Below are 23,364 nucleotides of genomic sequence, written 5' to 3'. Positions count from 1 at the left end.
TCAAAATAATGTGTCGTAAAATCTCTGTTTTTATTTACACTTACACTGATTGTATTCTGTTAATTCCGTGCTGTTACACTAGAAACGGTTTATGGTGCATTTTGCAAGATTAATGTAAGAGGAATGACCATCAGGTCATGGGCCCTGCAGGTCCAGGAGGAAGGAGAGAGGGTCCCATCCCTATGTGGGACATTGGGAACTGTGTGTCCCATCAGCCATCACTGACTCACTGTGTCTCATCCAGATGCTTCATAAAGCCTGACCATGGCACCCAGAGAGGTGCAGTCACTACCTGCATTTCTGTGTGGGCAAGTGAGGCCTGGCTGCCCTGGTTCTGGAGGTTTCTTTTCATTCCAGCACATTTCCAACCCCCCTCTCCAGCACTTTGGTTCCTCTAACACCTCCTGCCTGTTATCAGCATGGAGCTGAAGATAACTGAGTGCTTTCCCTTGCTCTAAGGGTGAAAGGGCTCTGGTATCTGAGGGTGTGAGCTGATAACAGCCACAGCTACCTCCAGTCCTCCCCTTCAGTGGGCATGGAGCTGGCACTGCTGCTGTTACTGCTGCCTGGTTACCGCTGCTCCCCTGCAGCACCTTTGGGTTTTGCACCTTTGGATCCTGTCAGTGAGGTGCAGGGCTGAGCAGAGTGCTGGAGCACGAGCTGTGATTTCCATGCCTCTGTCAGCCCCATGTCTGGGTGTTATTCAAATGTCTCGGAGTTATTCCCTGCCATCACCAGGCGAGAGCCGGCTTCACAGCCTGACAGCACCGTGCAAAGACACCAGACTAGGGCACCTTGTGCCTTTAAAATCAAAAATAATAACAACACTAAAAAGCCCATTACCATTATTGAATAAAAGACCAACCATTTTTTTAAAAAACCTCTTTTAAATATTGTTGCTGCATTTCCAGCTGTTCAAATCATCTGTATTTAGTTATCGTAACAACAATGTGCTGCGTCTGATTTGAGCAGCAGGGAGGCAGCACCATTATTCAGGAGGATTTGAAGCAGTTGGGTTTTCTTCCTCGCAGTGGTGCTCTCTCGCCTGTTAGAAATCCCTTTGTTGCCTTGGCACCTCTGGCCGTGGTGGCGGAGATGGCACTGGCAGAGGGCCCTGGCAGCGCTTAGCAACACGGCCGTGCCAGGCTGGTACCGGGGAGCTGGGCAGTGCAGGAGACTGCCAAAGGCAGGGCAGAGCAGTTCTGCACTTCCCCGGGGAGCTCTCACACTGCAGAGTTCATGGAGAGAAGGAAAACAGAGCGAGTGAGACCCTGGCTGCTGCTGTTGCTGCTTCTGCAGAGAGGACAGGGCTGTCAAGGGAGGTCCTCTTGGCTGAGCCGACCCTGGGGGCAGGAGGAGGTGGGGATGCTGCTGGCAGGGTCTGGCAGGGTCTGGCAGGGCAGGGGGACGTTTGTGCTGTGTCAGAAGTTTGGCTGGACCGTAAAATCAATTAGGTTGGAGAAGAGCTCTAAGATCAGAGTCCAAACTCTAACCTGACCACCACCATATTCACAACTAAGCCACGTCCCCAAGTGCCATATCTACTATCTGCTAAATCCCTCCAGAGATGGTAACCCAGCCACTTCCCTGGGCAGCCCGTTCCAGTGCTTAACAGCCCTTTTAATGCAGAATTTTTTCCTAATATCCAATCTAAGCCTGCCCTGACACAACTTGAGGCCATTTCCTCTTGTCCTATTGCTTGTTCCTTGGGCAAGGAAACCAACAACCACCTGTTTAGAACTTTCAGGTAGTTGTAGAGAGTGAGAAGGACCCCTCTGAGCCTCCTTTTCTCCAGGCTAAGCTCCCCCAGCTCCCTCAGCCACTCCTCACAGGACTTGTGCACCAGACCCTTCCCCAGCTCCATTGCCGTTCTCTGAACATGATGCAGTCCCTCACTGTCTTTCTTGTCATCAGGAGCCCAAAACTGAACCCAGGATTCAAGGTGTGGCCTCACCAGTGCCCAATGCAGGGGGACAGTCACTGCCCTGGTCCTGCTGACCACACTGTTGCTGATCTAAGCCAGTTGCCGTTGGCCTTCTTGCCCACATGGGCTCATGGTCAGCTGCTGTTGACCAGCACCCCCAGGTCCTTTTCCACTGGGCACCTTTCCAGCCACTGCCTGACCTGGCTGCAGAGGTACCCAAGGCAGCGTGCACAGGGTGAGCATCCTGGAGGTAGGGTCCCCATGCTGGCTGCTTGAGCTGGATGAATGACCTTACAGAAGGGGACATGGAGACCTGTAGCTTGCTCCAGTCTTGGGGAGCAAAAGGTCCTTGTTGCAGGTGGCAGTGGGGTGCAGACACGTAACGTGGGATGGGGCCTGGCAGCCTCCCTGCAGCAGCATGTCGAGGACAGCTTGGTCAGGGCATCATGTAGGTGAGATGATTGCAGAGAACTTTGTTTTTTCACCCCAAATTGGTGGGGATGGAGAAGAGGGTGGAGGCACCTGGTGTGGGAGACTGCCGCAGAGGCTGGGGAGGCCGGAGAAGCAGGAGCAGGCTGAGGACAAGGACACGGCAGATTTCCTTCCTATCAAAAAATGCTATTTTGGTACCATCTCCCCAAGGTGGGGAGGGTTGGCAGAGATGTGCAAAAGCGTGCAAAGACTCTCAGAAACATTTTGAATGGCCTTCATCAGCCGGGTGGAGACAAACTGCTACTGCACAGCCTCTGGGAACCATGGGGGCTGGTGAGCCCGGTGGGAAGGACACACATTGTGCCTGTGTCCATGGGACAGCCAGCACGGGCAGAGCCCTGAGAGGAGGTGGAGGAAGTGGCACAAGGTCACAGTGTCTGGCAGAAGGTCAGCAGGTGGCTGGCAGTGACCTGGCCCCTCGCCCATCGCATTTTGGGTGCTGGGCCACACGAAAGCTTTGCAAACAGGAGTGACCACATTGTCCCTGGGCTCCTCGCCACCGCGGCGTGTTCCCCAAAAGGTTACCTGCAACCAGAGGCGCATTGTGGGTAATGAGATGCAAATTGATAGCAAGACAATAAGACTGTCTTGTGAGCCCTTCGACAGGGGCCAGTGTTTAAAAGTCAGCCTGATTGCCTCGCTGGCAATTTGCATAGCATTAACCAGAGAGATTTTCTTTTTAAACTTGAACTTTTTTTTTCCTAGAGGTCACCTCAAAGTAATTACAGCTCTGGCAGTCACTTCATGACAGAGAACTCTGTGGTTGTGGCTGGAAAGTGAGGAGGAGACTTATGCAGAGTGGGGAGTGGGGACTTCTGTCCACGTGAACTGGGGTGGGTTTTAGTGTGTGCACTGAGATAGTTCAGTAAGAGAGTCCCACTGGGTGTATGTGGATGCTGAGTACTGCATCTGCTACAGGAGACACCAGGGCTTGAGTCCCAGCACATGAAAGGGATCATCCTCTCTGTGTTATCTCCAGTGCAGGTACAATCTCCTCCTGGGCCTCACCTGCTTTGCTGGGCTGGAAGGGGATAGGGTGACCCCATTGTCCACTTGGGATGCTGTGGTGAAGCAGGTTGGGAGAGCCAAGCCCTGGGTTGTTTGCACCTTCTCCTTCTCCACAGTTTAGTTCAAGCAGGGATTTTCAAGCTTTTTTCTTTGAAGTCATGGTAAAAGTGACTGAAGACCTCAGCCAAGGAATTCTACAGGAGTGTGGTGTCAGACTGCTGGGGGCACTGTGGCTGCTCTGCTCTGACCTGGGCCATTTGCTCTGACAGTTGAATTCTTTGGATTTAAAGTGGGCAGGTGTCCCTTAGCCTTGCAGTTGGACAGGTCACTTCCACCCAAGCTGTTCTGTTCTACTTTACTTTGCTGGTTTTTAGCTGGTTAATTGCTTAGCGCAGATCTTTATAACCCGTTTGGTTTGACCAGGTGAGGAGCAGTGCTTTTCCTGGCAGCTCTGAGGAGCAGCCTGGAGCAGTGAGCAGCTTGGAGCGAGATGGGGCTGCTCTCTCCTCCCCAGCAAAGCGTCTGCCCGGCCTGCGAGCAGGCGTGAGGCTCTGCAGAGGTTCAGCTGCGCTGCTGCAAATACAGAGCCAGGCAGTCTCTGACAGAGCACCTCTTGTTATCGAGGCTGTCTTCAAGACACAAAGCACGTGCTCCATGCTCAGCCATCCTGTGTGGACATGGGATGGTCGCTCCAGATGGTGTCTGTCGGGTGGATGGGCTCTGCCGCCGGCTGTGCCGCGGTGCGAGCGGTCCCTGCAAGGCAGCACAGGCCTGCCGTGGGAGGTAGCGAGTCGGGGTGGTGATGGGTTTGAAGAGCCAGCTGGACAATTTTATCACCATTAATATCATTTGTAGTTATGCAAGCCATGGCTATGATACAAATAATTAAATCTCATGCTTCACAGCATCAGCTGATCGCTTGCTGCAGTCAGGAGTGAATCTCCTACACAGAGCGCACGCGAGTGATTAACTCTGTTAGAGAGGTTGGTTTAGATCTCCTTTCTCTGGCTTGTTCCTCAGTTTCCTTCCTCCTGGCTGCAGCTGTGAGGCTCAGCACCAGGACATCCCTTTCTCCTCCTTCACAAAAGCCCTGCTGTTGTAGGATGCTGGAGATGCTCAGAGGAGATGCCATTCCTGCTCCTGCCGCCTGGTCTGCAGGTAAATCTGCCTGCTGGGGCATCCTCTGCTCCTACCCAGGGGCTTCAGGCCATGTGCCCATTTTCCTCCCACCTTCTGGCAGTCCTCAGATCCTGAATCCTTGGGATCTTTCTCTCTGGGCTGCCACAAAGCACCAATCGTCTCCTGCCAAGCCAGTGTGTGGCCATGACCTCATCTCACAAAGTTCTTCAGCCTCCTCCTCCTCATCATCATCACCTGGAGAGATTCCATTTTCCAGGCTGAAGCCAGCTGGATACACACACATCATTTCCTTTCTCCATGGCATCATTTTACCCTGTCTTTTAGCAGACTGTTGGAGGTGTTTAGCCTGAGAGCAGAGCTCACAACACTCCTCTGGGTTTGTCAGCCACTCTGGCACCCTTGATGTCGTCTCCATTCTCTGAGCAGCCCTTTTCCAGGACAATATCCCAGCCAAGCCTGGAAGGATGATGATCAGCAGTGTGATGGCACCAGGTTATTGGCCAACACTGTCTTAGCAGGTCACTGTGGCACTGTTCCTTCTTAGCTGGGAACAGCAGAGCTGTTCCTATGACTCTGTGCCTCGTCAAGGGAATCAGGGTGGGAAAACTGAGCAGAGAATATTTTTATATTTTTCCTTCTAAGTTTTTTTTTCCTCTTTCCCTCTTTTTTTTTCCATTCCTAAAGATTGAGTATAATCAGAGCTAATCAGAAAATTATGAGCTGTCTGATTGCTGATTAGATTCCTAATGTTAATATAGTCAAGAAGCCTCTCTTAGTGTTGTATTTTAAGGGAAGTGTAAAAATAACATCTTAGAAGGAGCAAACCAGAGCTGCTGGAGCAGCAGGAAACCCAGCACAGGGTTTCACCGCTGGCAAGAATTCAGGCCAGCAGAGAGGGAAGGGACAGGACCCATCCGAACTGTACCAGGTGTGAGGGGGCTGCAGAGCCTGGGAGGAAGAGCATAAAACCAGCTCTTCCCACAGGTTAGTCCTGGAGCACACCCAGACCTAGGAATTTTGCTGCTGTGCTCTGGAAGAAGGCCTGCAGCTTGCTTACTTGTTTCTCTTCTCAACAAAGAGAATTTTCACAGATAGTTTAGTTCATGTATCTCCCAGCATTATGGCCCACCTCACCTGCTGCTGCAGGCAAGGGGCAGCCTCAGGTGATGGGGAAAGGGAGCCTGGGATGTGCCCAACACCTCTGAGTGGGACCTGCAGAGACTTGCTGATAGTGGTGGAATAGTCCACTAGAGATACCCTATCTCTGGGGTTCTGGTGAGCACAGAGGATGCTCCTGATCCTGGTGGGAGCTGAGGGAAATCCTTGTCTGCTTGTGTTTTGCTGAGCCGTTGCAAAAATCTTCAGAGCCTTCCAGAAGCAGATTTAGAGGGGGAGACACTGCATGGTGGTGGCCCAGGACTGAGATTTTGCCCTTTTTCGGTAATTAAGCACTGAGGATCACTCCATGGGGCTGATGCCTCGAGCAGTGCAGTGGAGCTGCCAGCCCTTTCCACCGCTTTCCTCCGCAGTCCCTGCCGGCAGCAGCTCAGCACTAACTCTGGGGCTGAATGCAGGTATTATGCTCTGGCACACCAATGTTCCTGTTAATAAGCTCCTCGCCATTCACAGGGTGTTTCACTTTGATTCATCCCGACGGCAGCGCTGTATAATGGACTGTATACTGTAATTGTCCCCCATTGTCACCACTTAATAACTTAGTATGATGTTATCGCAGCCATTCGCAGGGGTTTTTTTGCAAACTTTGATGAATAATATTTTGTTCTTAGTGAATTAAAAAAAAAAAAAAAAAGAGGGAGTGGTGAAAAGAGGCAGAAGCTGGACAGAAGTCTGCTCTAATTGCAGAGTGGGCTTAATAATAGAAATGTCCATAGCTGCTTTTGTTTCCGAGTCTCTGGGAACATCCGCTGGGCCAGCCAGGATGGAGCTGCTATTAAATACTATTTATTTTTTAAAACATCTTGATCAGCAGGAATTGGCTCTGTGCTTGGGGAATTTATTTTGCTTTGCTTGCTCTTGACAAGCCCGCGCTCAGACACAGCAGATGGGATCCACGTTCATTTCCACAGACAGGGATAAGGGGGGTGATATCCATGGGGTGATGCTCATGGGGTGGGTGCAGGAGCCATGAAATGATGAACAAGAGTGCAAATGTTGGTCATTCTGCTGCACATGGCTTGGGCATGACAACAGCCTCAACATCTGTCAAGATGTTTGGGGAGAACTTTGGGCTCAAGGTTGAGCAGCTGCAGGTAGAAGAGCTGTGCTGGAGGTTGGACAAGCATCCTCTCCACGTTCGAGCTCACTGGTTAGAGTGACCTCTCCAGGTTAGATGTGCAACATCCCACCAAATATTTGTAACTCCCAAGCATTTGTCAGCATCTCTGAATGCTTATGGTACCTGACTCTGTGCTAGCAGGGGAAGGAAAAGTCCAGAAGAGATCAAACCCTGAATATGATGAAAAGGAAGGTGGGGAGGTGGATGCCTGGGCTGGAGTGCCCTGTGTGGGAGGCAGGGGAGGGCTCCTTGGCATCAGGTAGGGACCTAAATGAGTTTTTCCCTGTAACACATGTCCTGACCTTTTTTTAAAAATGAAATCTATTTTATTAATTTTTTCTTTTTATCAAATCCATCCATGAAACATTAAAGATATGACTGTGGAAAAGGTCAAGAAACGTGTAGTTGTTGAAAACTTGTTCCACTTGATGGCTTTTCCCTTAGGGAAGCTCCTCCATGCTTTCTCCTCCCCCACCTCGGTCTTTATAACAGAAAGTGTCAAGTTGCCTTGAATTTTGGGTTTAACAGAAACAGCAGAACGTGTTCCTGGAGCAGGACAGAGGGAAGGGCACTGCAGGTTCCCTTGGGGAGCTTCTGCATCAGCCCAGCGTGGTCACAGGGAAAACCTGAGCTGGGAAGGATTTCTCCCCACAAACACAGACCCCACAGAAGGGATGTAGGGTCTTCATCTGTGCTGGAGCCACGTGCCTCAGGGAAGGGAGAGGCTTCTCAGGGGGCTGGTCTGCAGTGAGGACATGTCTTTATTAATTCTGCCTGAGACAAAGCCCAAAAAATGTGTGTAGTGATAAGTTGTCCTGGTTTCAGGACATGTGCTTTGAGTCCTTCTCGTTGAGAAGGATGAGTGTTGAGGTCACTGTGAGCAGTCACATTGGGAACAGCCATTTGGTGGCCTCCTGAACTTGCTCACTTCCACCTCCCTGAAATTTCCCCACCCCACCTGGAGCCGCTGGGGCTTCTTTGCTGTTTTTCTGAAAATTTGAGCATAGCTGGTTCCAACTATTGTCCTTGTTTTTAGAGTAAAATACCACTAAAATTCCTTTTTATGACTTTTTGCACTGCAGTTGCTTTTTTTTGGTGTTTAAAACTGACACTGTCAACTGCTCTGCTCATGTTCCTACTACAGTGGCAGCAGGGGCCTGAGGAACTGCTCAGTGTGTCCGACCCCTCTCAGGCTGCGGCTGCTGGCACTGGAGGACATCAGAAAGATGTCACATGTGTCCCTGGAGGGTTTCACGTGGGCAAGTTTTGGGGGTTTCTCTCGGGGTTTGCCAGGGTTCTGGGGTGGTGGTATTTTGGGGCACTCTTGTGGGAATTTGTGCACGTTGAAAATCTGCCTTAGCATAAAATCCCGCTAGCGGAGGAGCTCTGGCTGCGCCGGGATGTGCCACATGGAAATCCCCACGTGGCAGCAGATAATAAACGAGGTGCTTTTTAAAGCTCGCACATCACAGCGCAGCAAGAGGTGATGCCTTAAAATAAATCGATTGTAAGTGGTTTCCAGTACAAACTTTCAACAGCCTCCTCTTGAATGAAAGGCGAAGAGCTAAAGGGGAGGATTTCAAAGGCACGAAAGGCTTCATGCCCATGGAGCAGGGAGTCAGGGGCCTGCCAGGATGCAGGCTGCATTTTGGGTTTGCAGGGATGTCCTCCTGCATCTCACAGGAGCTTCTATGTTGTTGGCACCATGTAGGGAACCGCAGGGAAGGGAGAGCCACTCCTTGAACTTCTTCTCATCTTCACATGGGACTTATTTCTCCAAAATACACAAGGATAATGATAAGGAAGGAATTTTTTTTTTTCTTTGAAGACTCTGGTTTCTAAGACCTGACCAGGCAAATTCCTCCTTCTCCTGCCCAAGTGACAAGCTGTATCACTTCCTTTTTTTTCCCCTTTATTTTTAAAAAACCCTGTTCCTCCAAGCTCTAAGTAAAATTGATTTTTAAGTGCAACTGTCTCTTATAATTGCTGCTGAAATGCCTTGTGGTTATTTTAACGGATTTTGAACTGTGACAAGTCCTTCTTGATGATCATAGCAGGAGGGCCACAGGATATTTAAGTGTGGTTTAGGGAGCACCGTTTGTTTGAATGTTTGGAGTATATTTGGGAGGAGACGGGGCCGGAGCAGTGGGCTGAGATGGTGATTAACATGCTGACCCTTCCAGCACTGCAGAAGCTGAGCCTGCCCTGGGACCTCATGCTGGAAGGGGTCATCTTCCAAAATCCTTTGTGGGAGCCATGTCCCTCCAGTCACCCATCCCATGGGAGCCACAGCACGCTGGTATGGGGGGAGAAGGAGATGGAAGGAGCCCAGGGCAGCACCATCTCCTCCTCCACAGCTTGGTGAATCGCCTGCTGTCACATTTCCCAGCTCTGACCTTCCAGAAAATGCATCTTGACCTGAATTATTTCTGGTCATCTGAAACCTTATTGTGCAGCAAGCAGCTGCTTGTCACCCAGCAGGAGAGTCCCCAAGCCCTTCCAGTCGTGGCAGAGCCCTGTCAGACGTGCTGCACTGTGCCAGGATGCTGTGTTTGTGCCCAGTAACTCGCCCACCCTGTCCCTGCTGCTGTCTCCCAGCACATGGCAGGACCCTGGCAGGAACTGTCCCCAAAGCACACAGTGATAAGAGCTGTGGGTAGCGGCACCTACCAGGCTTTTAGCCTGGCAGCCCACCACGGAGGCACTTGGATTGGAATGGGCAGCCCTGACACTGCTGGGACACATCTGTCCCACCCACAACCAAAAAACAACTCTGGAGCCACATTTCATGGGTGGTTTGTACCCATCGCCCCTCTGGGATGCTGCTGACATGCCCCAGCTCTTCAGCACCTCCTGGGAAGTAGCCACCAATATTCCAGCTTCACTCCAAGAGAGACTTTCTTCCTGGACAGCCAGAATTTAAGACTTTTACTGGTCAGACTACTGTGGAGGTGGTGGGAACTTCCATCAGGAACAGACTGGGCTTCCTCTGCCTTGCTCATCCTGTGAGCTGGTGCTCCAAAAGAGAGCGAGAGGTGTGAAATGAGCACCATTTAAAGTTGCTGGGCACGGACAGCTTGGAGAGCTGTGCTGTCACAGGACAGCTGAATACTGCTGCTTGGCTCTCCTCTGGCTGAATGCTGGGATCTCAGAGCAGAGGTCCTTGCTTTCCTCTCCATCAGCTACAGAATATGCAGAAGGCTACCATGACTGCAAATAGTGTGGCAAAGGGGATGGAGAAAAATGATTTTTCGCATATCCTAAGCAGAGGAGGCAAGTGTGCCTGGTTTGGCTTCCCAGGGGACCACCTTTGCTGTCCCAACGCCAGACAGCAGCACCTTCCAGCAGGACTTTAGCATGATGACATTTAGCAGTACTGTTTAAAGTCATCTCTAATGCAAGAGCAAAGTTTGCTGCCATATGTCCAGGGTGAAAGGCAGGAGGATGCGGGATGAGGCAATGCCAGTGTGGCCAAATGCTCCTTCTGCTGACTCCGCTCAGAGGAAGGGGACAGTGAGAGAGGCCAAACCTGCCTGCACCTGTTCCTGGCCTCATCTCTCCATCCTGCATCCCACAGCTCTGTCTCACTGCTAATAGAGGTGGGGCAGATCCTGCACCCTCGTGAGTGCCCTTCCTCCCCCAGGAGGGATGGGGCAGGAGCCGAGGAGGGTCTGAGCAGCTGAGCTGAGGTTTTGCTATTGCTGGTCCAGGGCAGGGGCAAGTGTACCCATGGGTTCACAGGGCACAGTGCCCCTGCCCTCCTCCTCCCCTCCTGAGTGACAGGGAGCAGGGGCAGAGCTGCTCTCTGCTTGTGATTTTGAAAAGTAAGTGTCCACCCTCATGGAGGACAGGAACTCCAGGAGAAGAGTGACAGAGAGAGGCTTTTCTGCAAGGGAAGAAGGGCTGAAGAGAGCACCAGGCACAGCTCATGCCACAGGACACCTGGTTCTCTGCACTCTCCTTTTGCCCTTGGTGCTTTGCCGTTTGTAGGAAGATAAGCTCTTCTGGAGACATGAGCAATATTTTGGGGTAGGAGAAACACCCTGAGCAGCGACACTCTCCCTTTCCTCACCATCTCTGCAAAGACATTGGTACCTCTCTTCTTGGAATGTTTCATTTCTCCCCTCCCTGTGGTTGTTGGGATAGTGATGGTGTTTCCTATTGGTAAAAATTGTGGCTCTGGAGATGAAGGAGAAGCAAGAGATGCTGACAGGGGAACAAGAGCCACATGCTGCTGGCCTGCAGAGCCATGAGTTACTGAGGTGCTCAGTAAAATGATGGAAGTTGTGGCTCTGGGGTTCATTCCAGGCCCCCAGTGCCAGGTACTGGCTGTGCCACTGTCCCATGTGAGGTCTGCAGCAACTCTGGCTCTGGTTTAGCTCCAGGTTTGCACTTGAGACCTCACTGATGGCAGGGCTGGCTCTGCAGAGGTGTCCCTGCTCCCTGCCCTGCCAGACCCCAGCAGCGAGCACCAGCTGGTACAGAACCGAGGGCTGGGAGCCCTTGGAGGATTTACCACGTGCTCTTTGCTAGTCACTGCGGCTTTATTTGCCCTCCCATGAGCAGGAGAATGGTAGCAGCCAGTGCTGGTTCCAGCCCCATCCTCCCTCGTGCACAGGCTGGATCCAGGCACAAAAGGAACAGAGACGGGCTCTATCCATCCCTCTGCTTCCACACAGGCAAGGGAGTTATCGACAAACAAGTTAGTGCTTTGAAAGAAAAATGCCGCAGCATATTTGAAGCTGCCTCCATGATCAATACTGAGCCGTGGCTGAGCCTGCTGCCGACTGGATTTCAGATGACGGCTGTGGGGGTAATAAGAGCCCTGGGATCAACTGTCTCGGAGATTATTACAGGATGAGATGCTTCGCTGCTTTACAGTGTTTACTCAAGATTTATATTCCCTGTGTGTACATAAGGGGGTTGTTGTCTTTTGTCGCTGGTTGATCATTTTTTGATGGCGACGCGCGCGCTGTTGGTAGGGTTTGCTTAGGGGTGAATTCTGTGAATGGGGAGAGGATGTGCTGGGGATGAGAGGGAGAGCTGCAGTGGAGGCATCCTGGAGCTGGTGGCAGGAGGTAGGACCATGAGATGGTGCCCTCTGCCCTGATGCATGCAGGCAGAAAGGATGGAGACATGTGAAACACATGGAATGGGCTTTTGCCTTTCCAGATGCTCTGCAGTGACAGGTGAGGCCATGGAAGAGGGTTGGTACCAGAGGAGAGGGCTTGTGCCATCCTTATTCCTTCATTATGGAGGAGCAAGAGCTGCAATACCAGCTCCTGGGGGATGTTCCTGCCTAGGGCTTCAGTTCCTTGGCTTTGTCATGTGCGTTTGGTTTTCACCTTCTTGCCTTAACCCTTCACTGGCATTTTGCTGCTGTGGGAGGACAGCTGGAAGGTGTGATGCTGCATGGCACTTCCTGGCCTGGCAGCACAGGGCTGTTTGAATCTCCAGCAGAGATCTCCCCTCTTCCCAGCTGTGTGCTGGGCTGCGGGAGGTTAACGCACTTCAGAGCCTTGGGGAAGGCGCTGTGATGAGGGTGATAAGAGCCTCACTGAGGGAGTTAAATGAAGGCTTAGCAGGAGCAGCTCTCCCTCGGAACAAATATCCCTGGGCACACACAGCTGCTATGTGATGGGCCTTTGCTGGGGCTTCCATGCTGGCTGTGGGGAGAAGCCAGGAACACCATCCCAGACTGTCTGAGGAGCATCCCCCAGCATCGACATAGGCTTGGGGCACCTGTGTGGAGGCTTGGACACAGGAGTGGCATTGCTGCTGCTACACAGGGCTGCTCAGTCTCCCTCTGCAGAGTGTTTGCTGTAATCCTGTTTTATAAATCCAACCTTGGTCTTTGGCCTCTCTGGGCTCTGCTCTGCTGCTTCCCAAGTTAAACCCACTGGTCTGACTGAGGCAGGAGCAGCCAGGGCATGCTTATTGCCATGGTGGGGCTGGAGAAGAGATTTAGTAAATCACTGGACCAGTTTCCTTTGGAAAGAGTCTGTGTAAAAATATCAGAGCAATGCAGGATAGCCCCGGGTGTGATGGGGGAGAAGGGGTGGCAGAGAGGAGGTGAGCATCACCCTTGGGTGCCTGCTCTATCAGAGACAATCAGTCCTCCTGCATGCTGGCCCCTCGAGCAGTGGGGATGCCAACAGCAGGGGTGGTCCCCTCCTCTAGAGGGGAGGTCATGGTCCCTGCCTGTGCCAGCTCTGGTGCTCCGAGCATTCCCCACCACCACACCCCCAGCAGTTTCAGGGCATCAGACCAGCTGTGCCCAGAAGGTGCTGCTGGGGATGAGCACATGTGGGTGAGCCGTGCTCAGAGTGGGGCGAGTGAGCTTGTGGGGCATCGGGCTGAAGAGCAAGGTCCTGGAGCAAAGCCAGGGAAAAGCAGCAGCCATGTGTCTGGAGTTGCCGTCCTCTGGGCAGACGGATGCTAGTCCACCTTGTTGCCCCTTTCCTTTCCTGCACAGCTTTTGGGAGGGAGGGCACGTGCCCAGCCGTGCCACCTTTGCTGCCACCTGCCCATCCTGAGTCCATGGCATCCTGGAGGCTCCTTAATCCCAGGCAAACTGGCGTGCTGAGCAGGGAGCTCCTGATGGATCTGCCCTGGTGAGCAGCGAGGCAGAGAGGAGCTCCAGGTGGAATACAGATGAGGCCAGGGCACGATAAGCTCTTGCAGCACCTTCCCCCTCACACACCCCGCTGTCGGGATCTCCAGACACCAATCCCTTGCAAATCTCCTGCTGGCCTTTCATGACCTTCAGAGTCGTTTCAATTCAGTGTTTTGAGCCTCTAAATCTCCTGTCCTTAGCCCTGGGTGACTTCTGGGGAAAGAACCATGCTCCTTAAAGCGCCAGGGCAGTCTCTGCACCACAGCCTGCTGGAAATCTGCAGGTATTTCACACCCATGCTTTATTTTTTGTAATTCCTCTAATTTTTATTGCTGTTTGAACCCCACAGTTGACAACCCGAAGTCTGAAATGTGGAGAGGTTTTGGTGGCTGCCCTGTATCCTGCCGGGCTCTCTGGTGCACTGCCTGCATCCCGGGCATCTCACAGTCCCTGCACGCAGCACACCGTGAGCTGATCTGATTGACCTGTAACACTTGAAAAATAATGGTTTAATCATTATTAAGGATTAGAAATAATCCTTGAGCTGTATCGATCACAATAACATTATTCATGATGAACTCATTTGGCATTAATGGGGGCGTCCTGCAGCAGCGTGTGGCTCCGGGCAGACCCGTCACCTTCCCTGGGCAGCCGTCAGTGGGGTTTGCAGGAGCAGCAACAAACCCTGCCCTAACAAACAACTCCGGGTCCTGCTGTCCCAAATTGCCCCCTTGAGAGACCTGTTCTTATTGGCACCGTTTTGGAGGGTCCTGAATCCAGCAATCACCCATCCTGTTCATGTCAGCAGCCCATCTCCAGGCAGGGGCTGGATGGGCTGCCTCCAGCACCAGTCAGGGATGTGACAGGATGGCTCCCATGGGAGCCCCCACATGGCATCGCTCCGGGTCTGCCTCTGCACAGGGATGGAGGCGAGCAAAGCATCCACTGTTGCAGAGCAGAGATGGTTGGCTGCCTGCTTGGCCCCTCTCTCCTCCCAGTCACCATCTTGGTCATGGGACTGAAATGTCTTTAGCAAGGAAAATGCTCCAGAAGCAGCAGCTGGAGGGCTCTGGGGGCACTTCTCCTGGATGGATGTCCGGTGGCAGCCAGGAGCCAGCACAGCACCCTGCTGTGGCTGTGCAATCCCGCTGTGCGCTCCCCAATTCCTGCAACGTGCTATTTATCAAACAAGAACATCTGGATTTCCTTTTCTTTTTTTTTTTTAAACCAAAATTGTGTCTGGTTTGACTTTGACAAATTGACATTTTCCAGAGGAAAAATATCTTCTGTCGAAGTGTCGTTCCTGGGCGTAGCCGTCCCTTACTGCACCATTTGCAACCCTCCAGGCGCTTCGCACAAGGCGATGAATAGTTAAAGATGTCCATAAATCTTACCCCAGCCCATAATAAACAAACACACTCTTATCAAGTATAGAAAAATGCATATTTCATCACCACTGCCTTAAATGCGACTCAGAATAAATGCTTGTCTTTAATCAGCCATCTCAATATATAAACAGAGCACAAAAGCTTGAGGGGAAGAGGTACAGAATTGGGCCACAGATTTTCTCGGCAGCTCTTGGGGGCGGGGATGTGGCTGTGCAGGTGAGATCATGAAAAACTGCCCTGAAAATTCATATCACTTGGCTTTTCTGTCCAGCCACGTGTTGTTTCCCATTCCCTTCTGCCTGCCACTGGAGCCATAAGGATTTTGCTTCAGTGTTCAGCTGATAGCTGATCTTTCCCCTTGGCTACTGGCCACTGAAAGCAAGCACTTTGGTTTGGAAATCAAGATTAAGAGAAAGAGAAAAGATTAAACAGGAAAGTTTCGACCAGTACATGCCGAGATTATGCAGTGATGGATTCGTGTTTTCCTGCATCTGATAAGAACAAGCTGCATTCTCGGGCTAGGGAGGGCCAGATCTGTGATGTCTTTCACCTTACTTTTGAGTGCCTGTGCTTTGCCACGCTCACAGAAATACAGCAGCTGCTGCCACGGCCCTGCTCGAGCCACCCTGCCAGGGCTGGGGCTGCCACTCTCCTGCATGGGCAGTGGGGACACTGTGGCACCTGGGGATTTCCTTTCCCCTGAGCATCCATTTGGAAGGGCTGAGATATTTTGCATCCCTGTGTGCTGATGGGAGTGCTGGAGAAACTGGTGACAGTGGGGACAGCAGCTGTGACCTGTGGCTGTGCCCAGGGCTCGTATGTGCGTGTGCTCTTAGAGCTGGCCACTGTTCAGGCCCTGGGGAAATAATTTCCCACGGGTATCACTGAACTTCACGCTGCCCCTGTGGGCTCCCACTGCCTGCCACATCCCTGATGAGCAAAGGAATGCTTTTTCATCCTGGGATTTGTGGTTCATGGCATGGAAGTCATGTGTGTACTAGTACTGGAATCTTGTGTTCTTTATGTGAATCTCTGTGCTGCTGCCCAGGGGGTGATTTGGGGTTGTTATTTAGCCCAAGATGTCACCCCATTGTCAATGCTCCTTCCTGCTCCCAGCCAATTCAGTGTCTGAAAACAGCCAGGGCTCGCCTCTCTCTGGCTGCCAGCACCACTAGCATGGAGCAGAGCATGTCCATCCCCCTGCAGGGAAATATATCTGCAGGGAAATGAGGAGCCTTCGAGGCAGGAGGCTGTGCTGTGAGGCACATCTTTGCTTGCTGTGTCTCCCACTAACTCTCTAGGGAGCTCTCTAGGGACTGTCACAGCCTCGAAAGCCTCGTGGCCTGTTAGCTCTGTACAGATTCGCCCCCCTGGAGCTGAGACCTGGCAGTGTGTGTTCCCTGGGAGCCTTGTACAGCTGATGGCCGGTGGGGAGCAGGCTGTGCTGAGTGCTGCAGGACCAGACATAAACCCCGTGCCCCTGTTAGCAGTGAGTGTCCGACACCCAGGGGTCTGGATGGCCCTGGGCTCTGCGGGCTGGCTCAGGACACCAGGCTGCTTCCCAGTGGGTTCTGGTGCTGATCAGGTTGTACAGCCCTGGCAGGCAGCTCCCCAGGCCCACAAACCCCTGGGTGCCTGGGGCTGGTCAAGGGATGGAGGGAAACGTGCTCGTTTTGCCCCAGGCTTTATTTTCTTAGTGATGCAGAGAGGATCCTGTGGAAAGCCTGGAGCTCTTGCCATGTGTCCCCTTTGGCTTCACAGAAGGCCAGATTGCAGCTTCTTCCAGGCACTGCAGTACCCCAGGGTCTGCCCAGTCTCCAGCCCTGCCCTGCTGCACCCTCTGTGCTGGTGAGGGGTTTCATGGCTGAGCATACAGTGAGGGTGCCCTGGTGCTGAGCATCACCCCATCCTGCTTCTGGCAAATCCTGGTTCCTCTGGTTACCCCAGTGTGGGCATGGGTATATGAAGGGGTTAAATCTGGGTGGGCAACATCAAGGACCTTTGGCCCCAGCACTGGGGCATTTTGAGGGGGTTTTGGGGCATGTTTGAAGGGTCTGGTCTGCTTTGCACAGAGCTGGGGGCTTTCAGTACAGGGACCCGTGCACCAAGAGCCTGCCCTGCTCCGGCGGGATGCCAACAGCTGCCAACCTGCAGTGGCTCAGCCCTGGCTGAGTTCAAGTGGCAGCAATTCCTCTAGAGATACTGGCTTGCTTCAGGAAAGGCAGGGGCAAGCAGGAAACACTGGCTCCCTGTCCCTGGAACACCCTTCCAGGGTGCTGCCCACAGTCCCTCCTCCTGCCCCCTTACCAGTGCAGCAGAGGGCTGCTGCAGGAACCCCCAAACAGGGATGCTGGGTGCTGGGGCAGCACCCGTGGTCCTGGGATGGTGTGGGCAATGCCTGGATCCTCTTGCTTTCCTTAGGCTCATTTCTCCTCTTCCACTTGCTTTGCAGAGACTTGCCAACGCTGCAGAGAAATTCCAGAAGGCTCACCACTGGCAGGACAACATCCGGGTAAGGCTCCATGTGCACTCCCACCCCTTCCCTCCTTTGGTATGACTCTTGGCACAGAGTCACTGTCCCATCCCTCCTTGCCCATGTTCTTGTTTTCATCGTGAGTCGCTGCTGGCTATGCCGTGCTCGGCACGCCCTGGCCCCACCGCCTGCCACCGCTAATGAGGGCAAATGAAGTGATTTTGGGCTGGTTTGCAGCCTCGCCTCAGCCTGCACACATCGTGAGGAGAAGGCAGGAGGTGAAGGTCAAACTGACAGCTCAGCTCTGAGGGGGTGGCAGCTGAGGAGACTCCTGCTCCCCCCATCTCCGGCAGCCACTGGGTTTGGTGCCGAGGGGGGCTCGCATGGAGTGAGAGCAGTGGTGGCTCATCTGTGGCACATGCCAGCAGTTGTGGTGGGGGCTGTTTCTGGGGAAGGAGCAATCTGGGCTGGGAGAGGGAAGACGCGGGTTTAATGATTGCATTTGACTTTGTAATTCTGGTGGTGATAGCACTCAGCAGGAACCTGAAGGATTCTGTCTGGAAATGCTCTCAAATTATAACCACAATACAAAAGGAAGGAAAGATTGTTTTTCTCCCAGTGCGAATGGAGTCTGCACTAAAAAATACTCCTGAGCCACCCAGCCCCTTCCTCTTGGGTAGGGCCACATCCTGCCCAGCTCTGAGGAACTCCCTGCAGCGTCTGAGGGGACAGCCTGGGGACAGCCCCACTGCCAGGCTGTGCTGGTGTGTTTTGGGGGTATTTCACAGCCTGAGCTGCTGGTGCTCACGCAGATCTTCCTGCCATAGGTGATGGTCGCCAGGGTTTGTTGTGGAGAGGAAGAGGTGGGAGGAGCAGAACAGAAGGCAAGGGGTTGACTTGCTTGGCTTTCGTTTGCCGTGTGGCCAGTATAGGGTGGACACCGGTGGCTGATTCTGTGTCCCACAGGCACCCAAGGAGCAGGATGAGCTCACAGGGATCTTCCTGTCTGCATGAGAGCACTGGTGAATTACTATCACCTCCTCCCAAGAGGCCAGTGGAGAGGAGGTGAAGAGAATAATGAGATTTGGTGCAGGCACCTGCTGATGCCAATGCTGGTGCCACACCAGGACCTCGGGTCAGGGCTCCCAAGGAAAGCTGAGAGAAGTGTAGGGCGAGCTTCGGGCATCTCCATCCCTGGTGTTGACCCAATTTCGTGTGTCCTCCAGGGTCAGGAAACACATCCCTGAGCAGCACCTGAAGCTTGGCTGTGGGTACCCCAGGGACATTGTGATGGCCCCGTGCACCCCATGCTGGACTGGCGCCCAGGGTTGGATGCCTTGTGACCAGGCATGTGCAGGGCAGGCAGAGGTGGCACAAGGTCACTGCATTTTGTAGCAGTCTTTGGGTCTTCTGCTCATCCTCTGGAATGCAGGGATGAGCTCCTGCTGCAGGGGTTATTCGCAGCCCCAAAGAGCCCCTTCTCCAACCAGACCTGGCTGCCTTCCACTGCCAGGGGAATAACAGTCAGGACACAAAACATGCTGGGAAAATCTACAGCGCTGGGGAGCTCTTGGCTCATTTTACCATTCACAGCACAAACCTTTCAGAAATCCACTTTCATAGAAAAAAAATATTTTTAATAGCACTGTTTGCAACCACTTAATCAAGGTAATTAGGAGCGAGTCACCCAGAAACAATGTGCAGCGATGCGTCACCGCAGAGCTCAGCGCAGCTTTATCAGGACAGCCCAGGCCTGGCTGGGACACTTGATGGACTGGTCCAGCTCTGTGCACAGCCCCCAGGGTGCTGGGCATCAGCCCTGCCTGCCTGCACCAGCCTCAGCTCCCGAGCAGAGCAGAGGGATGGAGGGGCTGTGTCCGTGTCTCACTGCCGGGACTGAACCTCCTTTTTCTGCCCTTCATCCACGAAATGGCCGCGCACGGTCGGACCCGCGTGCCAGCACCGCTGACCCTGGCTCTGCGGCTGCCCAGAGCTTGTTGCCAGTGCTGGCACGGGCAGCAGGCAGGGAAGGCGGCAGCACAGCATCCCAGCTCCTCCTCTCCTCCCTTCCCACCGAGCAGCTCGTTCCTCCCGGCTGCAGCTCTCCCCTCCTCTCGCAGCGTGTCGCGTCCTAACCCCGCGCCGGAGTCGATGACAGATTGCGGCGAGCGCGGTTATTTCTGTGTTTCCATCCAAAGGCGAGGCAGATGCTGAGTGTTTGCGCTGCATTAGTGCTAATGGCAGCCCCATTAAACCTCACTGCAGATGGGTTGCTATGGAAGTCCAGGGGAAAATGAAGCAGGAGCAAAAGCCTGAGCGGCTGGGAGCTGCTGCCAGCAATCACTCACGATCCATCTCTACAGGGAAAGTTGCTTTTTCCTTGCTGTTTTCTGGTGTTTCCAGCTACCTGCCAGCAATACTGGCCTTTCTGGAGCTGAGTTCAGCCTCCCACCTCAGGAGGCTTTGCAAAGTGCCTCCCTGTTCCCCAAACAATCCCCTCATCCTGTCCTGCTTCATCCCTGCTCCTTGTGCTCGCCCACCCTCAGGCCCCCCATGTCTACCAGCCGTGCCAAGCCAGGGCTGTGTCCCCAATTCTGGACATCGGACCATTTTCCTTGATCAAAAGTAGCCTTGGCCCCAAGGTCACCCATACTCTGAGCACTCCTCATGAGTTCCCTCCAGCATGTTGTACCTCAGGGCTGGGTGGCGGCTCAGAGTGGCATGGTGGGCAGGGATGGGGGCAGCGAGACAGACTGTGGGGAGAGACCATGCCCCTCCCTGCCTGCACAGTGAGGGTCTCTCAGGGACGCACATTTGCCCACTGGAGAAGGCTGGCGGAGCTCTGGAAAGGTGAGAGCTGGGTCCTGTTGCCAGAGTGGGCTCCCATCAGGGGACACTGCAACCAGCTGGCACTGGTATGGTAAGAAATCACAGAAAATTCCCAATTTGCAGTGGCCTGGCAGTTTTCCCAGTGAGAATCTTCTGGCCTACAGACTTCTATCCAGAGGTCCACTGGGGTAGTCTGGCTTCACTCCATGCAGGGCCATGAGGGTTTGTCCTTCAAGGCACATCAGGTCTGTCCCCCTGCTCTGGGTGTCCCCAGTCCTATCCCCCAGTTGTGGCAGTGGGGCTGAGCCCTCCCCATGCAGACCATTCCCAGCAGCAAATGGAGGTGCCGGGACTCCAGCCCACACTGCAGTGCTGTTTTCCAGGTTTCCATCCTCTGTTTGCTGCCCTGCTTGGGCAAGGGACCTTCAAAAGTACCTATAAAAATGAAAGGTCATGTTGAGTTTTTTGCTGCCATTCTTTGGATCCATCCTCACTGACAAGCTGCCATGTGGCCTGTCAGACATCCCAGCCATGTTCTCCCAGCTCTTCTCCATTTGCATGTCCTGCTTTCCTCCCGAATTTTCCAGTGCCTTCAGTTCTTTTTCAGACCTTCAGCCCCATCCCAGCAGTATCAGCGGGGTCTCAGGTGTCCCACACTCCCATGGTGTGTGGGAGTGGGGGCCATGCTGACCTGGGGGATGCTATCACAGGTGCAGATCTGCACTGCCAGCCACGGAATGCATCCCAGGGAATCATCATCATCATCATCATCATCATCATCATCATCATCATCATCACCACGTGTCGGTCTGCTGGGGCTGCTGGAGCTATTTGTGCCTTTAAGGGCCACTCCAGCACTGCAAAGATCCATCCCTGCATTTATGTGCGCTTGGCAGGATTATATAAATTGCCTTTAAAAGTTGACTTCTTTATAAGCCATTTTCTGCTTCATAAAATGTTTATTACTGTTGTTTTTCTCCCAGTCCTCTTCCTCACTGCATTTTCCATCACTATACTGGGAAGCTCCCCTCTTCCTCTGCCTGCTGCCCCCCTGCCTCCCACATCTCTCCACCTTTTGGTGTTGGAAAGGGCCCTTTGAAGGGTCAGAGCCCAGCAGGCCTCTTCTCCTTGGAAAAGAAAAATAGCCATACGTTGAGCTGTGGATGTAGGAGCTGCTGGGGACAGGGTTTAGCCACCAGGTGGTTTTGGGGTGCGGTGACATTTGTGGAGGTGGCAGAGGGATCACAAGTGCTGGACGGCCCCACGCCGCTGCCTCCATCCGTAACCCCCGCCTGCAAGCACGTGAGAAATAACAAAGCCCAGATAATTTCAAGCTCCATTAGAAACGAAACTCCAGGGAAAAGGGGATTGCTGTTTGCCAAATGGGGATGGACAGGAGGAATAACAGAGACTGCTCTCCTGACCGCCCAGGAAAGGTGCAGGATAAAGCAGGGGGACATGGCAGCACAGCTGGGTGCCCAGCCACGGCCATACAGCCCTGGGTGCCACATCCCTCCGGCTGCAGGATCCTGCCCCATCCTGCTGCCCCATCCTGCTGCCCCATCTGGCACTGCTGGGTGTGTGTCTGCAGGGAAGCAGCGGCCGTGCTGTTCCGTGCCGTGCCATGTGTGGGCCCTGGCAGCCGTTCCCGTGGGCTGGGCACGGCCATGCAGGCAGGGCTTTGTGTTCAAAGCAGCATCAGAAGGGCGAACGCCAGCTCCTTATCCTCCTTTCATTTTTCTCCTCCTTTAATTACAGATCCTACTTATCGGCTGAGAACAGAAAGATTGTCACCGTAACCTTGCACTTGCCCTTGTAGAAGGTTTACCTAAAAAGTTAGAAAATAAAATCAAATACTCTAATTTGCAGTCGTCTTGCCATTTCAAACCCAGTTTTCATTACAGCACAGAAAGTGCATTGAAGCTGTGTTTATAACCCCCTTTTAGATAACAAATCACATTTTCTTTTGGCTGGCGAGTGTGTAGAATTGATATTTTTTTTTTTCAGTTTAATGGGTTTGTGTGTTCAGGAATGATCTCCATCAACTGAGAGTCTTTATTGTGTTTGATATAATGTCAGCTTTCATTACGCTCGGAGAATTACTGTGCTATAGCACCAACCTTGCTGCTGTAGCGCCAGTCTGGCTGAAAAGCAGACCAAGAAAATCATTCACAAAACCCCTGTGTCGGTGCTGTTCCCTCTTAAAAACCAAGGATGGGGCTTGAGGGGGCTTTCCTGACCCCCCACTCTGCAAGATGGCTGGGCCACCCATGGCATCTCCAATGACTGCAGTGGTTTGGTGTAGGGGTTGCTGGCTTTCCTCTCAGTACTGCTTTCCCATCCCATCCCATCCCATCCCATCCCATCCCATCCCATCCTGTCCCATCCCATCCCATCCCATCCTGTCCCATCCCACCCTATCCCTGGAAGGGTGGGGGGTCTCCAACAGCCTCTGTGTGTGCTGGCATCCCTGTGGCACCCGGGTGCAGTGGAGGGGAGCAGCGGCCGTGCCGCATTTGAGGCAGCCTCCGAGGAGCAGGAGCAGACAGGAGATGCCATGTAAAGAAGAATAGCTGGCGAGGTGTGATCAGATAAAACATCTTCTCGGGGAGATGAAAAAACTGTTGACAGGTCACTTAAATATTTCCCCAGCTCTGTCAGAGAGGCAGAGGGAGGAAATTGCTTTTAAAAAGAAGATGCCAAGGCAGATTATGATGACTGTTTCCACCTGTCCTGGGTAATGCGCACGGCCCCTGATGGTGGATGGGATGCAGGGAATTCACAGAGCTGCAGAAGTATGGTCCCCACCAGACCTCTCCTTGGTCTACCCAACAGCCTGTGGTGGCTGGGGCTAACCATGAATATTTCCCCCTTCTGGGGACTAGGAAAGGATTCATCATGGTGCATATAGACAAGAATAGCTCTGGTCGGTAGAAATAAAGGTTCAGCCCCTACCAGCCACAGCCAGGCCTGGCTGTGATTGCAGGAAGGAATTTCTCCCAGGAATTCATCTGGTCCCTTTGGAGCCTGTTCCTGGCTGTGGCCCTCACACCACCCCGTGGCAGGTGTAGCAGGAACACTTTCTTTGCTCTGTTGTTCCCCAGCCAAGAGGCTGCTGTGCCTATGGCAGGGCTAGGACACCTCGGGCTGAGCGCTCACCCGGCTGAGAATTCCAGCCCCAGCTGCCAGCCAGGACCA

At 53.1% G+C, this 23,364-nt stretch overlaps 1 protein-coding gene and 1 long non-coding RNA gene across 3 annotated transcripts in view; one reads left to right on the top strand and one right to left on the bottom strand.

The window, feature by feature from the left end:
- CACNA2D2 (calcium voltage-gated channel auxiliary subunit alpha2delta 2) overlaps window positions 1–23,364 on the top strand; it is a 212,370-nt gene that overhangs the window by 151,993 nt on the left and 37,013 nt on the right. For both annotated transcript variants that reach the window (XM_048315508.1, XM_048315509.1), the window contains exon 4: window positions 17,317–17,376. In XM_048315508.1, coding sequence (XP_048171465.1) covers window positions 17,317–17,376 — 60 coding nt within the window. The remainder of the gene's footprint in view (window positions 1–17,316; window positions 17,377–23,364) is intronic.
- Window positions 1,863–22,506, bottom strand: LOC125331478. Its single transcript, XR_007206067.1, has 4 exons — window positions 22,497–22,506; window positions 17,107–17,113; window positions 13,737–13,742; window positions 1,863–2,051 (listed from the first exon to the last, which is right to left on the bottom strand). It is a non-coding gene; the product is annotated as an uncharacterized LOC125331478 (long non-coding RNA).

The sequence above is a fragment of the Corvus hawaiiensis genome, chromosome 11, assembly GCF_020740725.1.
Source record: "Corvus hawaiiensis isolate bCorHaw1 chromosome 11, bCorHaw1.pri.cur, whole genome shotgun sequence".
NCBI classification, from domain to species: domain Eukaryota; kingdom Metazoa; phylum Chordata; class Aves; order Passeriformes; family Corvidae; genus Corvus; species Corvus hawaiiensis.
The sequence above is the reverse complement of the archived record's forward strand: the minus strand, read 5'-3'. Positions and strand labels throughout refer to the sequence as shown.